Here is a 25,535-nt window from a genome sequence, read left to right on the forward strand (position 1 = left end):
GTTCCCAGCTCCAGATGTGGGCTGGTCCCTGTGCCTGAAACCCTGCAGGTTCTGCTGAGGCTGTACCCACCAAAGGGTGGCTGCTGCAATTTGGAAAACCCTCCTGCTGTTTCCCTTCACCACAGGGCTGCTTATCCTCGCCCTGAGCATGTTTGTGTGTTGTGCAAGGAAAATGCAACTGAGGCCTGCAGCTGTTGTAATCAGCTGTGCTGTGTGATCTGTATTCAAAACTATCAATGCAAATGTGACTCATTGCTAGTATTTGTATGACCATAGACTGCAGGAGCATCCCATCTCTCAACCTTGCTTTGATGAGCACTGGACAGACAGGATAAAGTAGACCCAGACCAGAGGAGCTTCAGGTTTAAAAAACTAAAGGGATGGAAGGAATGGGACATGCTTTTTCTATACAGATATGGTTCCAAACTCCCACAGGAAGTCTGAGGCAGACCTAGAAACTGAATCTTGATCCTCTAAGGCCAAGTCCTAGCCTTAGTCACAAAGCCCAACCTCTTGGAGATTACCAGGGATGTTTCTCATCTCTCCCATGTGAGGGGGACTTGTGTTCATTTAAGATTATTTGCTTTAAAGTCCACAAACTGTGCTGTTGTAGATGCTGACTTGGTTCTATTGTCACTAATGATTTTAGTAGCTTTAATGATGATGACTTTCCAACAAGCTCAAGCAGATTAAGCACCATAAGAATTAGAGCTGTGGAAACCCCAGTAAGCCTTGTAAATTTGCTAGTGTCCCAGGAGACCAGTACTGTTGTTAGTTACTGTGAGGAAACTGATTGAAAATAGTACTGTAGAGGACTATGAACTGCTGGTGTATTCAGAATTTCCAAGTCAATAGCAATAAAAGTCAGACCTGCTTGTTCTCCCAAATACAGTATTAAAATTCATAGTTGGTCAAGATAGCTAATGTGACATAACAACTAATATGAGATTTCTTACCCAATGAAATTTTAACAATGCCATTCCTTCCTTACAGTGATGCTTCTTTAATTTCTGCGTCTTCCTGACACTTTGCACAATTAGTCTGAAATTTCCCCCATCGTGGACTTGAGAGACACTTTTCTCAGGAAAAAGGTACATTATCTGAGGTTGCATCATAGTAGGGAGTCATAACATTAAACAAATGTCTTGAGAGCAGGTAGATCAAGGAGTTTCTGAAAGGGGAAAACAACTAAAAGGCAGTGCCTATGGATTCAAGGATATAGAACTGTAAAGCTTTCTGCTCCTGTTTTTTCTCCCAGGTAGACACTGTGAAAAGCAGTGCTGCCTCTGCAGAAACCTTTCCCTATTGACAGACAGGCCCAGCACGGGGCAGCTGTTTGAAGTGCCAGTATTGAAGGGTTAGCTACCTCTCCTGTGCTCAGAGTGGTAGCCTTTGAGGTCTCCCAAGGGCTTTGAAATTGGCTGCTCACCTTTGAGTAGCACATAAGGGGCTGCTTGCCTTTGAAGTCTTGTTTGTACTAGGGATGCTTTCATTTACAAAAAAAAAAGCACCATTGCTCAGGCCAGTCTTTGCACCAAAGGAGCCTGAGCTCGTTGCACAGTCCCTAATGCAATCTAGATGCTGGAGATGCTTCTGAAACATTGAATAAGACTGAGGGTGAAAGAAGTGTCTGCAAGACCGGCCTACTTATTTGGTGGCAGGTCTTGGTGTTCAGAACTCGCTGTGCTCTGTGCTTTGGCCATGGCCATGGTGTGACTGGAACCATGAGGGGATAGGGATGGTGTCAGAGGTATCTTGAGGGGGCATGAGTGTCAGGGTGTACTTGGTTAAGCACTTGCCTGTGCTAGAAAGAATTAGCAAGCTGAGATCCAAAACCAAGCTGTCTTTATGGTAACACAGCATCAAAAGAGTCTGTTGAATGATCCTGTCCCACAGAGAAACAGGCTATATGAGTGAAAGGACTTCTTTCTGCCAGTTATGTTTCATCAATACTAGTCTTTTCTTCAAGAGCTTCGTGTGGGCTGAGACTGATGTTTTTCATGCTCTTAACCAGTGTTTCTTTGCTGCTAAATTATATAAAGGTAGAGTGAAGCTTGAAATAGAGCTCTGTAATTTTCTTTTAAAATGAAGTTAAAGTTTTTGGGTTCTGTGCTCTGCTCTTCAGACTGTCTTTGAGCCTCTTCTTTCCCTCAGTGTAAAACAGACAGGGATACTTGTCCACTTTCTGCAAAGTGTCCCAGTGTCCAGGGCTTTAAAACAGCTGCATTACTCCTTGTGTTTGGCTTATCTCCCAGTGTTGAACTAGATATAATCGTTCTGAGCACAGTTGTTTCAAACCTGCTTTGGGGGTATCATCCTTCTTGAGCAACTGGGTCCAAAAGCATTGCTGACTGTAAACTGGAACTGACAAATTTGGGATCTGCATTTTTTTGCTTAAGCCCATCTTGTCCCAGTTCATCTAGTTTTCTTGGACTGAATCATGGCCAGATAGGCTTTAGATATGGTTCTGTGTACCTTTCCAAACTATGAGGGCTGGCTGGAGAGTGTTTGCCCAGTGTGTGCCCCAAACTCTGCTATGGGAGTGGTGGTTGAGTGCAATGGATACAAGATGACAGAAAGTGTTCTTAATGAAATGCATGAAAAAATATTTCTGAGTCTGTGGTAGGCATCAATGAATGTAGCTGTTTCTAGAAGCCTGAGCAGCTTTTGAGGCTGGAATTGGGATTCTACTGTCCTTTGCAGCAGGAAGATAATCTTCCTCCCTGATAATCCGTGGTTTGTGCTGCCTGTCTCTGCAGGCTTGCCGAGCTAAGCTGTTGAGATGTATTAGCACGCAGTCAGCAGCGTGAATAACTGGTGCTGGGGGAGGATGAGGGTGAGGTACTCTGGGTGAGAGGCAGCTTCCTTATCACTGCCTGCTTTGGCTGTAACTTCTGAGAGAACAGGTCTCCTGCATCACTGTTGTGGTGAGTGAGTTATGGACACTTGCTTTGTGAAGTTCTCAGCCCATTTTGTGTAGCAAGCTGCAAATAAGCTTTTTTATGTCTGAGACCTGCAAAAAATACTTTTCTGATGGAGCAATCAATGGAAAAATGAGTGTGGTGCTGGGGGAGAAGGTGCAATGCCTGGACTATCTCTGCTGTGTGTCGAAGCTGCTCCAGGCCCTTGGAATGAACATCTCTGCCCAGGAGTGTCAGTGTGTAAACACAGCTGTTAATAAAATGGCCAGGGGGCTGATTAATGAATTTCTACACGGCCTGCTGGAGCTGGGGTGAGAGCCAGTGGGCCATGCAGCACCCAGGCCACAATTGCATGGCCTGGTCTGCCTGCCTGCTGGCAGTTTCATGGCTTCTGACCTGGCTTCTTCCAGGTGCTGCAGCCTCCGTGGCTGTGGGCATGCTGTGGTGTGCTTGGGAAGGGGCACTCTGACCCAGCCTATGGCTCTGTGGGTATCTGGTGCCTGGGGAGGGCCCTGCACTGCCTGGGGCCTGTGGCCCTTGGTAAGCCTGCAAAGCTTAGTTTAAACATACGTTTGGGAAAAGGAGACAGCCAAGCTCCCAGTCTATAATATAATAACCCTCTATTAAATGCTCAGAGTCTGTGTTGTTCCAGACAGTGCCTGGACCTTCATGGTGTAACTCTGGTGACCAAAGTTCTAGGCTGACCAGCAAGGCTGGGAAAGGCCGCCAGGTTGCTGTGTGTAGTAACGTTGCCCTCCATGGTAGGGGATATGGTGCACTGGGCAACTTCTGGCTTTGCATTTCTGCCAGGGAAACTGAATTGTCGAATTGTCTCATTTGTTTGGGAAAATCTGCCTCTTTGGTGAAAGAGAAGTGTTTTACAGGGCACCTGGGGACCTCTGAGGTTACCAGGGGTTGAGAAATACTGCTTGCTGTGGACATTCATATGATGTTACCCTGGGAAAAGAAGAGTGCCTGTTGCAATAAGGCATTTAGTTTTGCTGTCAGTATTTTCCAGAGGTTTAAAACAATTGGGAACACTCATCACCTACTGCCTAAAGGTTTGTTGGCAAGCAAAATAATCTCTTTCTTTCTGCTCCTAGTTTTTTCTGGCACTTAGGGCCTGTTGTACTGGGAAGAGCAACCCGGCCCTCCTTAGCCGGCAGCCCTGGCTGAGGAGAGGAGGAGGCTGTGCAGAGTGCTATAACTGTCCAGACAGAGGTGAGCTGGTATTCCTGCCCTGGGTTGTGGGGAGGGGAGTTGGGGGCCTGAAACATATTTGTGTAGTATTTGGGATTAGTTGAGTTGAGGAGCTCTCATACTGAAGAGATGGCAGAACTATAAATCATCAGTGATCTCTGTAGCTGCAGAAGCAGTTAGGACAGAAAGAAGGGCTTAGAAACAAAATCTATCATAGAATGTCAAAGTGGGTGGTTTCCCTTGCTGGGGAGAGGGTCTTGTCTCTGGACAGCAAAGGGAATGCTGCCTGTGCATTGCAGCCATCTCTCTGGAAGAAGAATTTACTTCCAGGTCTGCTGCCTGTGTTTTGTCCCATGTCCTGCTCTCCCACTCTCTACTGTGATTTCATTTGGATGCTTTTCTCAGATCCCCAGAAAGGAAAGTACTGTAAAGAGCTGCCAAGCAGGATTTTGCCTTGCAGAGTGTACTGAAATGCTGAGGCCTGGTTGGATGATGGTATGATTGTGTTTCTATTTTTCTGTGTGTGTGTATTTAATACGAAGACCATACGCTGTTCTGGTTCAGTGTATGTTACTTTTCTTAGTGTGCCTGTTAGTACTGTAACTTACAGCCTGATCTTTTCCCCTGCTTATAAAGTGACAGTGGTATTATGTTGCAGCTGTAATGTACACACTCTTACACAACTCTCTGTAGTGTTTCTAGAGTTGTGATGACCTTGAAAGGTTTAAAAGAAAACTGAATGCAAACTCTGGCACCATTCCTGTGGGTGCTTCAGCATGTGCTTAACTTTTTGTGGTGAGGTAGTATGAGTGGTTCATTTTACCCAATGGATGTAAAGATAAGTGTCTCTGTGGCTGATTGCAAGATCAGAGTCTCTGTGGGATGATTCATTTAATGCACGTAACTGTATCTGTGTGCATGCCTTATATGTATATCATGCAGTTGTCTTCATCATGCTTTGACCAGCTCAGCTGCACTTTGTCCAATAATCCATATTTCCTGAATGTGTTGCTTACCAGTCCTGTGAAACATGGAATAGAGACTGTTTCTCTTTCCCTGTTTCACATCCTCCAAATAAGCAGTTGACCAGAGAAATTCCATTTTTATTTCCCCCCTGAAATTGGTTTCCCTTTTTCTCCCCATGTAGAAGCTCTCTGACAGAGTGACAGAGCCTCCTCTGATCTAAGCAAGATGCTAACCTGGCATGTTCAGGAAGGGCAGTTCCATCCCTAAAGTTACAAACAGGTTTATGCAGGATAAAGCTAGGTTATTTATACCCCAGGAGAAGAGACGCCTGTCTCTCCAGAGGCCTGAGATGGTGGTCATTAACTTTTCCACTTCCCAAAACCAAAGGTGCTGTGCCTTTTTAGATACTTGTGAAGTGTTGATTCTGCTTTTCTTCTCTTTAAAGCTCAGTCCCATTGGGTTCAGGCAAAAGAAAGGCAAGCTTTTTTTAAAAACATGTTAATCACATATCTGTCCTCCCTGTCCACCCTCCCAGTATTTAGCTGTTGCAGAGAAAAATGTGATGAAAGGTTGTTTTTATGTGTGTTGGGAAGACTGACAGGGCTGTATTTGAAGTCTGTGAGAGGGACAGTCTGGTGAAAGGCATGGTAATTATCACATCTTGCTTTTTTTGCATGTGGGCTGCTGTTTGCAGCTTGGCTCACCTGAGGTCGTGTCAAAGCCTAGGCTCAGCACTGGCATCAGTAACCTGTGAGCTTTCTAGCAAGTGTCACTGAGACCCCTGCAGCCAGTGCTGAGGTAAACAGCCTTCAGGTGTTGGGCCAGGGCTCCTGCTCCTTGTCATTCTTGTTTTTCAGTGTGTGAGCTTATGGGTACTGGATTCAAGTCAGATTCATCAAAATATAGTAGCACTGCTGGTATTTTCAGTACAGGGTTTACAAATAGAGCTGTGCACATCTAACTGTCTTCTGTTTGTCCACTATTAAGTTTACAAAATGCAAGTGGATACTGGCAGATGCTCTGTGTATTGCATGTCTGCCCTTAGGCTGGCCCACACCCATGTCACCTCCATGTGGTGTCCTGGCAGTCAAACACTGTATCTTGATGTGACAAGAGCTGGCTGTTCACTTACAGCTATAAATCTGTTGGGGCTACAGTGGAGGTCTGTCAGTGCTGTGCAGGTGGCAACTGGCTTATTTAGCTTCTGGGTGGATAACATTTAATTTTTTTTTCCTATCATGGTTTGTATTTCTGCAGTTGTAGAGCCTGTTCTGGTTACAGTGGATCAGCAGTTAACAGAGTTTATGGGACATTGTTTCCAATTGCTGTGGTCTAAACATATGTACACCAGCATTGAGTTACTTCTGCCTGGAAATAAGCCACAGAGCTATATATAAAATATGTTTGAACTGGTGCAGTAATGTTGTTGGTATAAATAGAAGAAAGTGGTAGACCCAGGGCTTCCCTTCCTTACAGCTGATTCAAGAAGACTTTCCAGATACTCTATCTCCAGTGGAAAAGGCTGTGGAAGGTGGCTGAAAGCAACAACAAATGCCATATGGCATGCCTTCAGGGAAAAGCATAAGTGCTTGGGTCTGGAGCATTGGCTTCTTGCTTGAAGATTGCTTGGCTCTTTTCTCTTGTGGTGAAACATCTGTCAGAAATCCCAGGATTCAGTTTCAACAACCTGGTGGCCCAACACCAGAGAGTTTGGTCTGTGACAATCGTAGTTTTTTCTGACTCTGGAACTGTTGCTGAGTTTGCTTGAACTGTCGGACTTTTTCCTCTCAAACTGTTAGACAGGTAGTGTGGGTACTTGTGGAGCTGCCTTGATCATCATGATGTCACACATGGTAGGGAGCAGTATGTTGGAGTGGCATCATCTGGGGTTTCACAGGATGCTGCTATCATCTTTTGAACCATGGGGACTACGCGTAGGACTTCTCCCAGGCAGCGCCTGTGAACATAACTGTTGCAATTTAAAAGCAGCTTTCTGGTTCTTTGTTGAGATTGTTTAGTGCAAGTATTTGCTCAGTCAGCTTGGCTGCTGTGGCAGATTGTGCCAGTTTCTGTGGTCCTTTCTGTCACTAATAGATTTGTATCTCACCTAAAGGAAATGTAGGAAATGACCTCTGTAGAAATAGCAGAAAGTACTGATAAGCACTGAGCAGCCAGTTTTAGTCTTTGCTTGTGGATGATATTAATTCCATCTTTGAACTCTAAGTACTTCTTTTGTCTTTGGCTAATTTTTAAAGAGAGACAGTAACCCAGTATTGTCTCCTAAGTGCTCTATTGCAGGTATCAACCTGCAGACACATTTGCAGGTTTTTCCTTGTACTTAGAAGAGAGACAAGACAGTGTACGTGTGGGAATATTTTTGGGTTTCAGTGCTCCAACAAACAATTCTACAGTCATTTCTTTCTACGTTTTTGTTTAAGAGTGCAAATCATCAGCTGCATTCGTTCAGCTCTGACAGGCCATCAGCTCTGTTTCATCCAACACCTCTCTTCTGGGCAGTGATGGGAATTGCAGCCTGCATTCATGCAGGAGCCAGTTCTGGTGCAGGGGTGACAGCAAATCTTGTATCCAGCAATTGCCCACTACTGCTCTGCCCGTGCACCACAGCAGGGAGTGGACACAAGGTGCATAGAAGCTTTACAGCTCTCTTTTTACCAGAGAAAAACACAGTTTGACCAGGGTTAGCATGGTGGTCCAGCACAAATAGGGATGTTCTCTCTTGTGCTGCTTTGCTCTTCAAGTGTTTGCCTGGTTATTATCTCCCTTGTTTAAACTGCAGAACTGTATTTAGTTCAGGTATTTCTGAACTACCTGTGTCATTCAAAGTTATTTCTTATCCAGACACACTCTGCTAAATGCTTCTAAGTAGGTGAATGTGTCTAAAGCTATTTACCAGGAAAATAGGAGGGTTGCCCCCCCCCTAATTATGGAAGACTGGAGTTCCATAATCTCTACTTTTGCTTTCTACTTTTTACAACAGCAATTTTTGCTAAGAACTAAGAATGTAAAAGCAGCAGTGCTTTGTCAAGTGTTGAAGCAACAAGAGTTGGTTGTGCCCTGGATCTAGGGCTTTCTGAATTTCTAAACAAGAGCAGTCAAGAAATGGTGGTTATTGCAAAGGTTTGCTTTCTTGAAATGTGACAGAAACCACATGGTAACAAAACCAAGAGTTTTTCAAGTATGCGGATAAAAATTGTTTCCTCTGAGTATGGTGTTACTTCCTCAGTTCTCACATTTGGTAATTCTACCAGTTACCCATGTTCCTGAACCTAAATGCAAGTTAGAGGAGACTTCTTTTCCAGAGCTAGTCCCTCTTTTAGGGTTCTAAGGGACTTAGATGGCTTTTTTTTTTCCTGTTAAGTCACTTTAACAGCTACTCAAACATGTCATCTTATCTTGGACTACTGTACCCCTTGTTTGCAGACTTTGTTTCCTTCAGGAAAATAAACTGAAAAGGTCCCTGGGGAAAATCACAGGAAGAAGTGATTTAGGGGCAGAGTAAGTGAAGAATGAAAGCAAGTTGAATGAATGACTTAATGAGTTTGTTTAGGATTGCTTTGTAGTTACCTTTATAGCCTTTTGTCTCTCTCTGGTTTATTTAGTGGTGATTTCGTCTGTGTGTGTGTGTGTGCACACAAAAGTGTGGGGATCGATGGTGTTTCTTGCTGCTGTCTTAGAGGAAGAGCATTCAGGTCTTTGGGATGCTGGGTCTATGTCATAAAACTTGTTAGAAAAAAAAAATTGAACTATTTGGAAAAGACTCAACTGAATTTGCATCTGCTGTGACTGTTGGATGATGATTGCTTCTCCTGAAGCACCACTTTGCATCTTTGCAGCAGGAGGATGGCTCAGTGGTGTTTACCTGGGTGAGCACATATGAGTTTGCTGGAATTGTCTGTGCTGGTGACTGAGCAGCAGGGGCACGTGGCAGGGACACCAGGGACACCATGTTACAGGTGAAGGGCTTTCCTCTGTACTGGGACAGGAGGGGAAGTGGCAGCAGGGTTGTTGAGGAGATGGTGGAACTCAGTGCTTGTGCTGTTCTCTTCAGTTTGCTTTCTCAATCTTTGGCCCATGTTCCTCTGTATCAATCCCCCTGAGGGATGTGGTCTCCTTTCTGTCTGACAGGACAAATCTCTTGGGTGCTCAATATGCATGTTGATGGACAGATGTGAAGAGCTTCTTAATTCCAGGACTCACAAAGGGCAAGATGCTGATAAAGTCTATTGTGTAAGAAGCTTATTCTTTGGGGCAGAGGGCAGGGAAGGGTGCAGGAAGGGATTGCCTAGTGTCGGGCAGTGAGTCTTGGCAGGGGGCAAGCAGGAAGCTTGAATGTCTCCTGTACATACTGGTTGGCTTGAGCAAAAGAAGAAATTCTCTTATGCTTTCTTTTGATTAATTTTTAAGCTTTCTTTAAAAATACTGTCCTTGGCCTCAAGCAGGAGAGAAGTACAGGAGTGGTGCAGCATGATCTATGCAGTAGATAGCTGCTGAAATTTGTGAGGGAGTAAGATTATTCCCAGTTCAGTTGCTAATTTATTGCATGTTTAAGACATTTAGCCTCAGTGTTTGTGTGGTCTTGCCACCTAGTCCTCTTATACTTGGTTGTAGATTGCCAGCTGTGTGAGAGTACATGTTGCTGCCTGCTGTGAGTACAGGAGGGCTTTGTGTTTGTTGGGACTTCTTGAAAGTACTGTGAAACTAATAATAAATAGTTCAGACAATGTTTAGGGAGAGATGGAATACTAATCTCTTTACCTCCTGCCTCTTTCCTTAGGGGTGTTGTCTGTGTGATAAATGCTTTGCTCTTACTCTGTCCTTCCTGTTGTATTTATTTCCATCTTAGCATCTTTTAAATTGTTGATATGTAATTTTTTAAGATAATTTAAATCAGCTTACAACAAAACCATTTCCTCATTCCCTGAGGATGCAAGTATGTGCTTTCCCCCATAACATCACTGAAATCTTAGGGAGATGCATGCATGGGAGGACAAGGTGTCTTATCCTGGAGCGGTTCAGGAGTTACAGGCGGGATCCTTCAGGTGACAGGAGAGGTGAGCTCTGAGATACCTGCTCTGGAAGGAATCTGGACATGAAGAGGTGGGGCTTTTACATACAGAGTTTCTTTAAGACACTACTTACAGTCTCTTTAAGACTTCCTACAGCTGTGCTCTTCTCTAGAAGGCATAGTTGCTTTCATGACAATGTGAGGTGGGTAAGGTAGGGGTGAGATATGGCAGTTGAAGACTTAGGGCAGAATGGCTGTGTAAATCACTGGTGAAGGATGAAAATTAATTGATTTGGCATAGGGTCATGGGTGAAAAAAGAAATTACAAACAAATTACGTGTGTTGCCTCAGGCAGGCTGATCAAAAGGCTTTTCTTCATCCTGCGTAGTTCTGTGTGTTTCTACTCTTGGACTCAAGATGAACCACTAAGTTCCCCCCAAGCCTTGTCAAACAGTTCACAGATCCGTTTATACCAAAAATAAGCCCCAGAGAAGAAATTAAGGGGAAGGAGATTGTAACATGATGCTTTTCTTGAAGTGCTGAGATGTGGCTTTCCTTCTGTGGCTCCCCTCAGCAGGGTTGACTGTGGGGAAGACGTTCTGCTCCCTCTCTTTCTGCCCTGTGTCCAAGTTTAGCTTGAATGTATGTGGTGTTTATAGAGTTCAGCAGGAGGTGATTTAGGAGGGAGTCCTTGCCATGGCGGTATCAGTGTGAGCAGTGCTGTGTTATGGCCCCTGTGTTTGACTGCTTCAGAGTCAAGAATTATGTGGTGCTGCCACGGTTTCCTTGGAGCGTGTGCCCGAGAAGCTGTGGACTTTTAACTGTTGCCTGTTTGCATTTAGGAGCAGGCTCAGCTCAGGGCTGGGACCAAGAGGAGGGACTTCAGCAGAGCCACAGAGGGAGCAACCTTGCCAGCCTGTGCCCACATTCCTATTTGGCTCTTTTTCTTGTCTCTTGCTTTTTGTGAGTGCTAAATCCTGGGCAAAACAGAGGGGAAGGAACCTTTCCTATCTGGGAAGTGATGATTAATGATGATGAACAGTGACCCTTATGCTGAGAGAACCGTTTGTTCCTGCTTGATTTCAAACCCTTATATGAGTAACTGAAACTCTGCCCAAGGGAGCTATATAGACTTTTTTTTTTTTTCTATTTCTTCTCACTGAAGCACTTTCCTTGCCTGTATTCCGAGCCCCGTGCATGGATTTGGAGGAGACCAGTGTGTGAGATTGCCAGAAAGTCAGAAGTTGCTTCCACTGATCTGCAGTGTTGCAAGTTTGCATTTGTACCTAAAACTTGTATAGGTAGTTCTTGATGCAGAGGAAGGTGAATTGGCTTCATCTTCTACTACAAAGAAAAGAAATCGCTGGACAAATTGCATGTATAGGAGGACAAAGCATACCCTATGTAAAGTCTGGTATCTTGTCTGCTCTCTTTCCTTATGAAAAAGTAATGCACATTTGCAAAGTGGAAAAATCTGGTTCTTGTGAAGGAGTGATCCTGCAGAATTCCAGGTCCCAAGAGCTCAAGGAAGGGTTTTTTTGAAGCCTGCCCACACCGAGGTGTCTCTGTTGTGTTCAATGGGGCTTAACTGCCTGTGGAGCTGGTCCAATTGACTCCATGTGCAGATGCTTAGTCTGGAACAAATCAGGATTGACTCTTTATGTACCAGGAATACCTGTAGCCTGTTTGATGTCACTTTTTCTTTTTGCATTCATTTCATGCATTCATTGTACAGTCTTCACAAACTTTGCTTATACCAACAAAAAAGAATTTCCCATATCAAAGTCACAATAGCATCATGACAACACTGACAATGGTGGACAATTTACACACACTTTTTCCCTGTCCCTTCACCACACTTGTATCTCTGAAACTCAGATTTTCTGAAAGTTTAGTCAAATTTCATTGAAGTCTGAGTTGGTGTTGCTTTTACAGTGAGAATCATGACTGAATGGTAGAAGGAGGAGAAACTGCTGCTTGTCTTGCCTTTGGCTGGAGTTGGTAAGGTTACATGGACTCTCCTCATACCTACAATATTTAGGAAGAAATTGAACTTAATGTGGGAGTGGGGAAGAGAAAATTGGTGGTCCAGGCTGTTGTTAAATGAAGAAACAGAAGATTATTGAATGATGGCTAGGTTGTGCTGTAGAAGCTGGTAGGAAATTAATCCTCTACATGTCCTCTTTGCAGGCTGCAGGAACACTTGCAGGTGTGTTCTTCTATTCTAAGTTCCCTCACTATGGTTGCTGGTAGAGGTGCTTTTAATAGCCTCCCACCCACTCCCTGGAGCTGTGCAATGGTATTTATGGCCTGCCTGGGGCTGCCTTTCTTCAGGTGCTTGAAGAAGAAGGCAGAGTGCAGATTCAGCACGTAGGCCCGACAGCTGGGGCTGATGGGTCAGGAATGCAGCCCTGACAGCTGGAATTGGACTGAAGGCAGCCAGCACGGTGAGGAGGCCAGGAGGGGAGAGCAGGCAAGAGAGGCTCTGTGGAGAGATGGACAAATGCACGCACACTGTGGAAAGACAGCCTGTGGAGACCCTGGGTTGTTTGTGTTCTGTTTCTCCCACCTTCATCCCTGATTTGCTCTGTTTGTCTAAATGTCTGGATAATTTTTAATAAATGTGTGCACACCCCAGTTGCAACCCCTGTGCAACACACCTGACAGAGGCATTAGAGTTGAGGCTCAGCACTTCCATTGGAATACCCCCATCCCACCTCTGCTATTATGCAAGTTTACAAATGTAATGTGTAATGCTCCCCATAACTCAGTGATTCAAAACCTTTTAGCAAGTCAGTTTCTGCTCTTGCCACTCTTGTGCCAAGGAGTGCCATTCATAACTTGTGTTGTGGGAGATTGTTCCCTGATGATCTTAAAGTGGTTATCTTGTAATCAAATTGCATCAAATTGGCAACTGCTTGTGTCATACTATGATGGTCTGGTCAGGTGTTTTTCTGTTTTGCTGTGCTTTGTGGATTTTTTTCCTCTTTCACTTAATTTTTTTTAATTGGTTAATTGTGAGGCTTGCTTATAGCTCTCAATCCTTTTTCCCACGAATACTGCCTTTAAACTGGATATTGGCTGGAAACACCTTAAATATCAGGACATATCTGTGTAGTGGATTGCATGAAACCAGTTTCATGGTCTTGCAGTAGTTCCTGGAGGGTCAATTGGGCAGTTGGTGTAGGTGGGCAATGGTGGCTGTGGGCAAGGCTTAGGAAGCTTACAGCGAGAGAAATGGAGGTTGCTCTGTCAGCCAGAGACCTCCTGAATGGGTCGTGTGTTGGAGCTTGGCTTGCTACTGTTGCCTTTTGCAGGTGGAATATTTTCAGTCTCCAGGCTTGTCAAGACATTACTCTTTCCTAGCGCTGGTTGCTGAAGGAGGAAAGACTGGCTGGAGAAGTGGGAGAGGATAGAAAAACTTCTTAAAAAATATGAAATACTTACAGGTAAAAGAAATTTAGAAGTGCATATTCTGTATTCATATACAAAAGCAGGGGAGCACATTGGGTAGGTGAGGGGCAGAAACCAACTATGGAGCTGAGTAGTTTTGTTGTTTGTGTGCTTTTGTAAGTCAAAGACCTCCTGCAGTTAATTCTATCCACCCATCTTCAGCCCTTCCCCTGCCAGACCAACAATAAAAACCCTAACTCCCCGCTTCTAAAAAAAAAATCAGGCAGGGGAACCTGGTCCAAAGCCAGACCTTTGCATGTTAAGCTGAAGTGCAAAATGAATATTTCACAGCTGTGTTATAAAGCCCTGAAATGAAGGCTTTGCAGTGGAAATGCTGACAGCCCCTTAAGTAGAACAGTATGCTGTAATTAGTGCTCTGTGTTTTATGTGCCAAACGAAGCTCAGCAGAACTAAATGTAAAACTTCAAGCCTTTGTTTTTCTGCAGCAGTAACAGGCCATCAGACAGTGTGTTCAGACGATGGATTAGTGCCTACAACGTGTGCGCTGCTCCCTGGAGGTTGGACGTGCTTTTTTGCGGTGGGGCTCGGGGGCAGCAGCAGGGATGTACAAACAGGGCCAGCTGTGAGATTTGGCGCTCTGTATTGAATTTCACTTATGTAAGATAGACAGCTTTCTTAAATGCTGACGCTGACAATGTACAGCCACATTTTCAGCATTTTCACGTATTGGATGCCAGAGTGCATTGATACGACTTTGCTGTGTAGCAGCATGGAAAACACGTTGGAGTGCATGCAGAGGTGCTGAAAACCCTGGGAGCAGAATGTAGAGAGACAGACGGGCAAACCACGGTGCTGCTGTGAAACTCGGGCCTGATGTTGGAGCTCCCTGTGTCAGTGTATTGGACCAAAGAGCGTTGGGGTCTCAGGTTGATCAGTAAAGGGTTTTTTTTTCTTTTTTTTTTTTTAAGACAAAAGCCCAGATGATTATGTAGGCACTTCCCTCCCTACCCCCCCCTCCAAGATTGTTACTTAGTTACAACTGATTAAGTGCTAGGGAAGGCTTTTCGAAGTGGCCCTCATGGGTCATGTATCTGAGGGATTTCTGTGTCCTTTGCTTTTTCAGGAGCCCGTGCCTTTGCACATGCATTATTAATATGCCTATTTTCAAGCAGGAGAGGCATGAGGGCAGGCACATTGTGCTGTGGACGGTAGATGAACTCTGATGGATGTTGTCTTGTCATGCTGACTCGATGCCGCCACTTAATTAAATGGGTTTGAATGTTAACTATGTTATACATAGGCCCATGGGAAGGCTTTTAAAATAGAAATTGTCTGCTTGTGGACATTTACTGAAGTAGCCATTCTGGAGTGGATTGGAATAGCTGTGCTGCAAGAACTCTTTCTGAGGATGCTCTTGATCATAGATGCTCACAACGGTGTGGAGAGAAAGGGGCATGTTAAAATCAAACTATTAATTCAAGAATAGGCTTTCCCATTCCATAGGGCAGCAGACAGGACAGAATGGGGGATATGTTTCCAAATGCAAAGCAGCAGCAGGTCTTACCTGTGACTTTGTTGAGCAGGGTGACCTCTTTGTTGTTCTCTGTAAATGATCTTAGATGTCAGAAAGGCAGACTGGGAGTAAGGGAAAAAGAAGGAAAACAAAACAGGCTGTATTATCCTGCTCTGTAAACACTTGCTGTGGCCATGCCTGGAAAGCTGCATGTGGTCTTGGTGTTTGCCCTTTGTCTCAGGAAGAATGTTGGGAACATAGAAGGGCTTCACAGAAGAGCTGATAGAGGATATGAAATGGCTTTCAGAAGAGCCATAAAGTGACTTCAAGAAGACTCTTGTACTTGGAACACAGATGACTTGAGGTGATAGTACAGCTCCTTACAAAATCATGAACCACTTAAAGGTGGTGGATAGGGACTGACTGTTCACTGTCTATTCCCATACAAAGATTGAGGCATGTCAAATAAAACTATTAGAAGTGAGGTTTAAAACAAATAATGACAGATGGTTCATCTTGCAATATACCAGACTGGTGGAGTTCCTTGCCAAAAGATGTGGTGAATGCTAAGCTTTTATACACAAAGTGGATAAGCTCATGGTGGAGAGCTCTACTGAAATAAGTTAAAAATGCAGAATATCTATTTTGAGACTGGAAGACTGACAGGATGTGAGAAAGAATCAAATTTGTTTGCCTTGATCTTAACCTTTATCCATACATTTCTTTATACCATTCTTTCTGACTTTCCTCCTTTTGGCTGCAAATGGAAAAAGAAACCAGGGCTAGATATTGTTCTCTGATCCAAGGTGGTCTATCTTCTGAAGTCTGGAACAGACATATCTGCTTACTGGACATGGTTTTCTCAGGCTGTAGCCTCCTGCTTAATGCTGTAGGTGCTGGAGTGTGTGGGCAGCCCTGTACAGTAACATCAGTTTTCTCCACTTGGTTGTCATTTTGAGCACTAGAGAGTAGCACAGATCCTTTCAAATACTTTGCTTTTTTTTTTGTTTCTATGCTTAAATAAATTGTGCTTGTAGTGAACAATGAGAATTTGGGCCCAAAAGAGAATGAAGATAGCATAAGAAGGCAGGTAGTGAGACAATCAAGTCAGAAAACACTAATTTCTTTAGCATTTGAGTGTGAGGATAAGGAGCTCAAATACTGTTGAACTCCTAACTTGGTCTTTTGCTGGCCTGAGGAGAATGGTGGTGTGAGTGGCAACAGGCTATTATTCAGCCTGCAGTCAAAGCTCTTTGAGGGATGCCTGGTGGCCTAAAGCCCAAAGATGGCTTTCTCTTGAAAATGTCTCTTTCTCTCTTTTAAGATGAAGGCAGACCACAGAAATCTGCTGTTGTGCAAACAGGCACAGATACAGGAGCTCCTACCCAGGGGTTCAGTAGTGAAACAGTGCAGCTGTAGGCAGAGTGCCTGTGACAGTCAGGCAGGACTGTCAGTGTGACGAACTGTCCCTTTTGGCACCCGTTCTGGTGGAAGTCATTGCTGTGCTGGGTGTGTTTACTACTGCTTTCTAACAGAGTCCTGGCTGGATGTGCAGGCCACAGTGCTCCTGTACTCCCCTGTGGCTCTGCAAGTGTAGATGGTCGCAAAGGAATACAAATGATGGGAAAGAGGAAAGTGTTTACAGGTGGGGTTTAAGTTGGGCTGATCCTTCAAGGATTTCTGTGTTGTCCTTATAGCATATGGAAGCAATTGTTTGTGATAACTTCCTCAAAACAACAGAAAGAGCTCACACAAGTACAAAACTCACTCTGAGACCTGGGTGCAGCTGGTCACACATGGAGTTTTCTGAGAAGCCAGACGAGGCTGGCTGGGGCTGTTCAGATCAGTCTTTCTGAAACGATTATCTGCACCTCAGTAGGATGGCAGAGATGATATGGCTTCTTTCCCCAAGCATGGGCTTGCCCCATGCACTGTGTGGGACTGTGCCTGATGGCAGCAAGGGCTGCTGTCAGAAATGCCCTTTGACTTCAGGTGGGATTGGGCTGCAGTGGGACCCCTCTTTCTGGGAAGGCCCAGCTGCTGTGAATACCTGTTGGTGCCTTGAGTCCTGCAATTCAGGACTCTGCTGGTTTGGTCCTACCTATCTGATGGTGTTGGGATTTGATGTGGAAGGAACAGGGTAAGGGATCTGCTTAGGCACAAAAATTTCTTTATACACATTTGTGCAGTTCCAACTCACCAAATTTTTGTAAAATGGCTGAATATCAGATTTTGCAAGATAACTGCACAGGTTTTGGTGCCTAAGACTGTATATTGAGCATCGACATTTGAGTAAAAGTTGACCTTAAAGGAAAAGAGATGGGATGGTTTCAGATAGCAAAGTGGCAGTGCAAAATGAGCTGCAGAAGTGTTTTGTGTGTGGATCAATTCAACAGCTCTTGCAAGTTGCACATAGAACGTGTACTGAAAGTGCCAAATGCTATTAATAGAAGCCTCAAGATGAAGTAACAAATGCAGCTTGTCAGCCTCCTCTGCTGCCTCTAATTTAGGTACAAATGGCAGGTTTAATCATGCAGTTGTTTCCAGGTTTGGATGGGGGCGTTGAGGTGGCCCATTAGTTCCCTGTGAAGGCCTGAGCAAGCAGTGACATGTCTGACAATTGTGGGATTCAAACTGGGCAAACACAGGAGCTATTGGTAATGAGCAGTGTCTCAAATCTGCAGGAGAACTCTCCAGGTCCTGTGGTTAGCTCAGATCAGCCTTGGGAAGGTGTGCAAAATAATGTATTTCAGACTGGGATGTGCTGAAATACTCCTTGGGAGACTTGTATAATGGCAGTGTTTATGGCTGTGTAGGGCTGGGAGACTGCCCTTACCACAGGAGGAAGTGGTAACTTCAGAGGTGGATAGTGCAGACCTGTATCAACTGATCTGCCCTTTGCTGACAAATCTTAATACCAGATTAGGAAGTTAAAGTTGATGTGGTTTTGCCCTAATTAACCATATTAAGAATTCATTTGTTTTAGCTGGCAAATTGAGATGCTTCCAGTTCATACTGTGTCATCTATTGTTTTTCTCTCTGAAATGTTTTTCATTCTCAAATTTTTTGACAAAGTGACTATCTCTTGCCCCTATGTCACCTAGTCAGGAAGATGGTCATGGGGAAAAAACTGGTGTATTGTGGGCAGGTTGATGGAAGTGGATCTCACAAGTCTCATAAGATCACATTTGGTTACATTTTAAATTTATATGCGTACTTTCTGATGCAAGTTGGTTTTAATACTCAAGTATTATCAAGTGGAGTTGCTGCCTTTGGGTAGGCTTTGTGGGGTTGCCTTTCAAGTTCTTTACACTAGAAAGTTTTTGAAGTTAAGACTGGGAACAAAAGAGGGGAAACCTTTTTTAGAAAGTTAGTTGTGAATCTTTAGTCTAGAGACAGTTATCTATTTCTGTAGCACTTTTTCTGTCAATATCAGAGGTATGGCCTTGACAGTTGCCTTTTTCTAAAGGAACAGATGGTCTGTTGGAGGCCAGAAGATACTTGCTGGCCCTAAAATAATCAGACTGGAAGACTGAGCTACTCCTTTTCTGTCAAGCTGTGTGCTGACCGTAGGAGAAATGTAGGCTTTCCACATCCTAGCATTACCACAAAAAGTCTCTTGGCAAAGCAGCAGGGGACCTCCACTGACTTTAGAGTGAGAGAGGAGGCTGGAGTAAGGGTGACATTTTGGTATTGGTGAGGTGAGGGTGTCAAGACAAATCAGGTAGTGTTCCTGTTTGGTTTCTCTTCTTCTTAAAGACTTGTAGGAATCAGGTTGGGCTTTGGATGTGCAACTAGATTGATCCAGTTGCCAGGGAAAGGTACGTTTGTTTTAGGGTTTTTTCCCCTGAATTTGGTCTGATCTTCCTGTGGGCTTCCCCAGGCTGGCAAACAGAAAACAAACAGAAAATTACAAATAGAACATGGTTTTCTGCTGGTTTGGCCTTTTGGACATGTAATTGCCATGCCAGGGCTGTCTGGAGTCTGGAGGGGGATATCACTGGGCTGAGTAGGATGAGGGAGGAAGGAGCCGTTCCATGCAAGACAGGCTCCTGTAAGGTCAGCTCAGCTGTGCAGTAAGACTGCACACTGAGAGGCTCAGTAAATGTCCTTGCAGAGCAAGGACAAAATCATACCTGTTGGTGAAAGTAGGTTGCTGAATTGCTGCTGAATATCTGCATAGCCAAGGTCAAGCAGTGCCTTTTAGCATAGTGGAAATTACAGCCAGACTGAACTAAAGCCTGCAATGAGCAGTGTAATCACAGCATTGCTAAATTGATGTTTGCTGACAGAATCAAGCAATTGGTGCCTTATCTAGATGGAACTACTTGAATGGCACATGTCTCTTCCACTTCCTCCTTTGCTGTCAAGAATGCATTTTCTGTATGAATTCAAACCTCTTCTAGTTTGGAAACTGCTGATATTAGCCAGAATCTCAGCAGCAGAAACAGTGAGTTCTTTCTGCATGTTTTTGAGCTGCTTTAAAAAGATTTGTTTTGAAGTGTTGTTAACAAATCTGGAAGAGTAGATATCCTCCTGGCCTTTCCCACTCCTCTCCCCAACCTTGTTCCAATATTAAGTTGAAACAAAACTAGTTCCTTTCTTTATCAGTGGATTTGTAACTGCATTTTTATTTGCATGTTCTTTCTTAACAAAAATCCAGTGGAGTTTTGTAAAAACCACGTTTTCAGAGATTCTCAGTTCGCAAGAGAAGGGGAGAATTTGGTGGGTTCTCATAATGTCTTAAAGTACCTGGGGTATATTATTAATAAGAGGGGAAAAAAAGACCGAGTTGCTCCAGAGATTGGAAAATGAAATCTTCCACTTTCCATGTCACTGTTTGAAGGCAGGCCAAATTTGAACTAACTGAAAGCATGGATGGCTCATGTTAAGTGGTGGCACCTCAGCTCTGTTTTACCTGCTGAATCAAGGAGATTCTCTGTGTGGGGTTATTTCTGGCCCCTTACCTAGTAACCTGAGCCTTGAGCTCAGTGAGACCTTGTGTCTCACCCTGCAGCCAAACTCCTCAGGTCTGGTAAGGTGTGTGGTCAGGGTGGCGTGGGAAACCTGCCCCGCCCCTGCCTTTTGTGCTCCACCTCGGTATAAATGCAAGATGTTCATCTTCAGGGCAGCTATTAAAGTCAGTAGTAATTATTACAATAGTAACTTCTGATGCTGTGTCTGTGCCCCTAAGGCCTTAACCAAATATGACTTAGATGATGATAATTAAAAACAGAAGACTGTGACCCAGTAAAATCCTTGAGTTTGGCACAGACAGCAATGCGGGGGAAGAATGTATGCATCAAATATATAATAAATAAAATGAAGCTGTGCAAATGTAAAGGAAAAAGAATAATTTTGTGTTGGTCAAAATAACCCCAGGGCTGACAGCTGCTTTGTGCTCAAAGGTTGAGTCCTTTCATGCCACAAACCAGATTTTGTGCAATGTAATCCCACTGCAGCCTTTTGCTTTGGGGTAATTGCTGAATCTCCCTGGCCTTCTCTGCTCCTGAAACATTGTGTCGTGTCCATTTGTCACCCGTCCTTCCCGTTTTGGTGGTGTTTTTTTTTTCTTCTTTTATCAGCTTCTTACCACGGAGGCCTTTATATCTTCCAAGTAGCTCTTCCCAGTTGCATTTCTTTTCTTTTCTTAAAAATAGTGGAGATGTTTGCCTGAGGGGAGTATGAGGACGTTTAGGTAACAGTCTCTTGCAAGGGTCATTGGTATGCAGCAGGCTTGTGAATGTTTATGGTGTTCTATTTCACACTTCTGGCAAGGGATACCCTCAACCACTTGTTGTGATTTCCACCGCCAGCACCATAGGAAAAATGGACTATTCAGTTCCTAGGAATACAAGGCTGAGACCAGGCTGAACCACATGCTACTGGATGTGTCAACCTGGAAACTGTTTTCAGGAAAGAGCCAAGCTCTAGGGACAGCGGTATGTTGCTCTTACTGGAAGGATGGGAATCTGGCCAATGAATGTGCATCCCAGCTTTTCACCAGTACTGTCTGCTGCTTGCATTGCTCTGTTTGCAATGCTCTGACATAGAAAAAGTAGTAAGTGGGTCGATAACGTCTTCTCTGTACCCCAGCAGTATTTTCCTGTGCCTATACTGAAAGTTGAATGGAGTTGCTTTTGTACCTGGTGCTTCTCAGTGGATTTCTAGGAACCAGTGTGAACCAGACCATCAGCATCTGTGTTATGGGTCTATTTGAACTGCACTCACATTTCATGGTACTTCCTGTTTTCTTTCTTGTATGCTCTAGGTGACTTTGGAGAAGGTGTTGGGCATAACCGTGTCGGGAGGCAGAGGACTAGCCTGCGACCCCAGAACTGGCCTCGTTGCTTATCCAGCTGGGTGAGTTACTAACCACATTCCTCAAAGCTAAAATAAACCATGACTGATGCATCAACATAAAGATTCAGGTTGTTTCCACGATCATCTTCTGTAGGAAGCCTATTTACTGCTCTTTAAACACCAGAGAATGATGAGACTCAGCACTGTTAGTTTAATTAGCAGGGGAGAGGGGTTGCTTTATCAAATTTTAATGAGATCCCTTTTAATGGAACTAGTCTCATTCCTCTTGCTCTAAGCTGGGAGTTAAATACATTTTGTGGACTTTTCACTGTGTTCTGTAGTGTGATGAACATAGGCATAACTCAGTGTGATTCTCAATCCAATAAAAACCTAATGGAACAAATGATTCTTTCAATGAATTGACAGAAGCCTTCTTATAGATGCCCTGCAATTTATGACTTGCCATGTTCCTCAGCCAAATATGAGGAAATATTTCAGGCTAACAGCCTGAACCTGCTTATATGTGAGTTCTTTGGAATGAAACACATCTTGTCAATTGTAGTGTAAGTTCAAATAGAGGTATCCAGAAGGAGACTTTGATGGAAAGCAAAAGAGCTACCTGCAGGGACATGGGTGAGGGCTGGAGAGGTCTGCTGCAATGCAGGAATCAATATGAGTTTGGCTCTTCTTTGAGCTTTTTCTGCTGTCAGCAAGCTAAAAGAGAAGACAAAGGACATGACTCCAAGTTATATTGCATGGGCATACTCTTAAGACATGAAAGCTGGAATTAGAAGACAAGAACTTCCACATCGGTTGTAGATGATGTTTTCAAGGGTACCATAAGTGTGCTAGCAGCGTTTAAAGATTCTGTATTTGTGGCTAAAATGAGAGATGGAGTCAGTGAAACTGGCTAGAAATTTTTGCTTGTCCTGGTGATGTCCTAGTTCACTAAATCACAACATTGCTGTGGTTGGGGGAGCCTCTTGAGATCATCTAGTCAACCCTTGTGCTCAGTCAGGGTCACCTCTAGCAGGTTGCCCAGGACTATGGCCAGACAGCTTTTGAATATCTGCAGAGATGGAGATCCCACCATCTCTGGGCACCATGTTCCAGTGTTTGACTACTCTCATAGTAATACCAACAAAATAAAAACATAAAAAGAAAGGGTTTAAAAAAATTTTTATGATTTAATTTATGCCTATTGCCTCTTTTTCTGTCAGTGAGCAGTCTGTTAATCTGCAGACAATTTGAGGTCCACATCATTGTTCAACAGTATCTGTAATGCTTGAACTCTTTGGAGCCAGGCAAATGTATTCTGGTGTGTTTTGCCTCTTCCTGTGTATCTTTTCTGATACTGAATATGCTCACACTTGAAATGAGCAAAGAGAGAAGAAAATGAGTGCAGTAAACTCCTTTTGGGCTCTTGCATAGCTGAAGGTAGGTTAGCTTTGTTAATAGCAAAGTCCTTTGATGAGCCTGCCTGACATTGATTTAATCAAGTGTGAGTACACCTGGGGTTTCTTTTGGCTAATTAAAAGGTTATGTGGTTCCTTAGGGCTTTACAGGGGAATTCCTGTCCTTACTTGTTGGTGGTAACATTTCATGGCCTGGGCAGGAATATACTAGATGTGTGTTCTAAAAGTTCGAATGCTTGTATGACTTGCTGCTTTTGTGCCATGGCTGGCCTGATACTGCTGTGATTTGCTGCAGTCATACAGTCTCAAGCTAACAATCTAATAATCTTGTTCAGTTTGGGTCTTGTTGGTTTTTTTAGTGGTGTTTTTTAGTTTGGTTGGTTGTTTTTGTGGTTTTTTCCCCCATTGTGATTTGCAGTGAATGTCTCTTGCTTTGGAAGAATCCTGGCCTTTCTGGTACATTGGCTTCATTTTGTGTATTTTTGTTTCTGTTTGAATTAAACAGACTCACAGAATAGGTAGGGCTGGAAGGGACCACACTGGGTCATTCTGTGCAACCTCCCTGCTCAAGCAGGGTCATCCTAGTGCACATGGCACAGGATTACATCCAGATGGTTCTTGAATATCTCCGGTGAGGGCAACTCCACCACCTCTCTGAGCAACCTGTTTAGTAAAGAACTGAGCTGTCACCTGCACAGTAAAGAAGCTTTTCCTCATATTCAGGTGGAACTTCCTGTGCATCAGTTTCTGTCCTTTGCCTCTTGTCCTGTTGCTTGACACCACTGCAGAGCCTGGCTCCATCCTCTGACACCCTCCCTTGAGACACTGATAGACACTGATGAGGTCCCCTCTCCATTGTTTCTTCTCAAGGCTGAGCAGGCCCAGCTTCCTCAGCCTTTCCTGGTAAGAGAGATGCTCCAGTCTCTTAATTATCTTCCTAGCCCTTTGCTGGACCCACTCCAGGAGCTCCATGTCTCTCTTGTTCTGAGGAGCCCAGAACTGGACACAGCACTCCAGATATGCCCTCACCAGGGCTGAGCAGAGGGGCAGGATCACCTCTGACCTGCTGGCAGTGCTCTTCCTGATGAACTCCAGGTTCCCACTGGCCTTCTTGGCCACAAGGGCACTGCTGGCTCAGTTGTTGTCCACCTGAACCCCCAGGTTCCTCCTGGCAGAGCTGCTCTCCAGCAGGTCAGCCCCAGCCTGTGCAGGACCCTGCACTTGCCTTTGTTGGATTTCTGGCAGTTCTTCCCTGGCCATCTCTCCAGCCGGTTGAGGTCCTTCTCAAGGGCTGCACAGCCCTCTGGGGTATCAGCCACTCCTCCCAGCTTTGTGTCATCAGTGAACTTGCTGAGGAGGCATCTGCTCCTTCATCCAAGTCACTGATGAACAAGTTAAACAACACTGGGGCCAGTACTGAACCCTGAGGGGCAGCACTGGTGACAGGACTCCAACCAGACCCTGTGACAGTGGTTATGACCATCTGGGTTCTGTTGCTCAGACAGAACTGTGCATTTACTGGACACCAAACTATTTACATGAGTCTGATGTAGCAGACTGGGCATGGCTCATGCAGGTTTCATGGTTTCATGACCTGTTCATGCAACTTGGTCATCCTCAGTTGTAGTCCAGTGATTTCCCCATCCCACTGCTCATGTAGGGAGGTTTTGCAATGCTGACGTGCAGATGCTTTGCTCCTCCAGTCCCACCCCTAAAAGCTGAATTTACGTAACAACGCTGTATTTTCCTAAGAACACTTTCAACATACCTAGGTTAATTTGGTTGAGATCAAAACAGTTGCCCCAGGCACTGTGACTTCATCCAAGTCAGGTATACAAGCAACGATGTGAATGACCTTTGGCATTCTTTGAGCATAATCTTAATTTGGGTCTCTGGTTTGCTTAAAATGGGTTTTTTTAAAAATGTGATTGTTTTTCTCAGTTTTCTCTTTCCTGGAGTTTCTGAATCTCCCGGGAAGTTTCTTAAACTGATGAAAGAAGCAATTCCCAATGCAACAAAACTCATTCCAACTCCACTGTTGTGCCAAAGAGCTGAGTGTTACATTATTTTTTCCTTTTTTCCCCAATGTCTTTTGCACATATTATCCTTTCTCTGCTTTGACCCTAATGGGGCTCCCTCTCTGGCGATGTGAAACAACAGCTGTGCTGATCCTGGTATGTTTTTTGTGGGATGTTTGCGTTATAGGAGACCTTTTCTTCATGTCAGTGGTAAAGGGCTAAAGGCACTGAGTGCTGCAGATATTCCAGGCTACCACTTTGACATAAGGCTCTTGTCTTGGGAGATAAGACAACATAAAGAGAGAAAACTGTATCCTCTGCAAAGGTCTTGCATTTGCTGCCTGCATTCACCTGTTTTTATATTGTTGAGTGAAACAAACCCAAAGTTGCTTAATTGGATCTTTGTTTGGGTTTTTGTTCTTGTGAGGGGAGTACAGAAATGTACCATTTTTTTTACCTCTTGTGGTAGGACCATTGCTCTGGCCTTCTTTTGTTTCAATTCCCCTGCTTTGCATTTCCCCTGCTCTTCTCAATTTATTCTCTTTTGAGTTTTTTATGTTTTTTTTTTTTTTTTTTCAGTAGCTAGTTGAGGCTCTGTTTCCTAGAAACAAGAAGAGAAACAAAACTAAGAAAATCCTCTGAGGATGACTAACATTAAAAAGGAAAAAATGGGTGTGTGAAATGTCTATAATTTAAATTCTAGACCAGCTGCTAAGATAGCTTTAGTCAGCTTATCTGATTTTGGTGTTTTGTTTACTA

General features: G+C 44.1%; 1 protein-coding gene across 4 annotated transcripts in view; it reads left to right on the forward strand.

Moving 5' to 3' along the window:
* Positions 1–25,535, forward strand: part of MAPKBP1 (mitogen-activated protein kinase binding protein 1) — a 96,311-nt gene that overhangs the window by 7,807 nt on the left and 62,969 nt on the right. For all 4 annotated transcript variants that reach the window (XM_054275060.1, XM_054275063.1, XM_054275062.1 and 1 more), the window contains exon 3: positions 21,312–21,403. In XM_054275060.1, coding sequence (XP_054131035.1) covers positions 21,312–21,403 — 92 coding nt within the window. The remainder of the gene's footprint in view (positions 1–21,311; positions 21,404–25,535) is intronic.

Source organism: Melozone crissalis, unplaced genomic scaffold (assembly GCF_028551555.1).
Source record: "Melozone crissalis strain CALT ecotype California unplaced genomic scaffold, PUWL_Pcris_2 ptg000018l_1, whole genome shotgun sequence".
NCBI classification, from domain to species: Eukaryota; Metazoa; Chordata; class Aves; order Passeriformes; family Passerellidae; genus Melozone; species Melozone crissalis.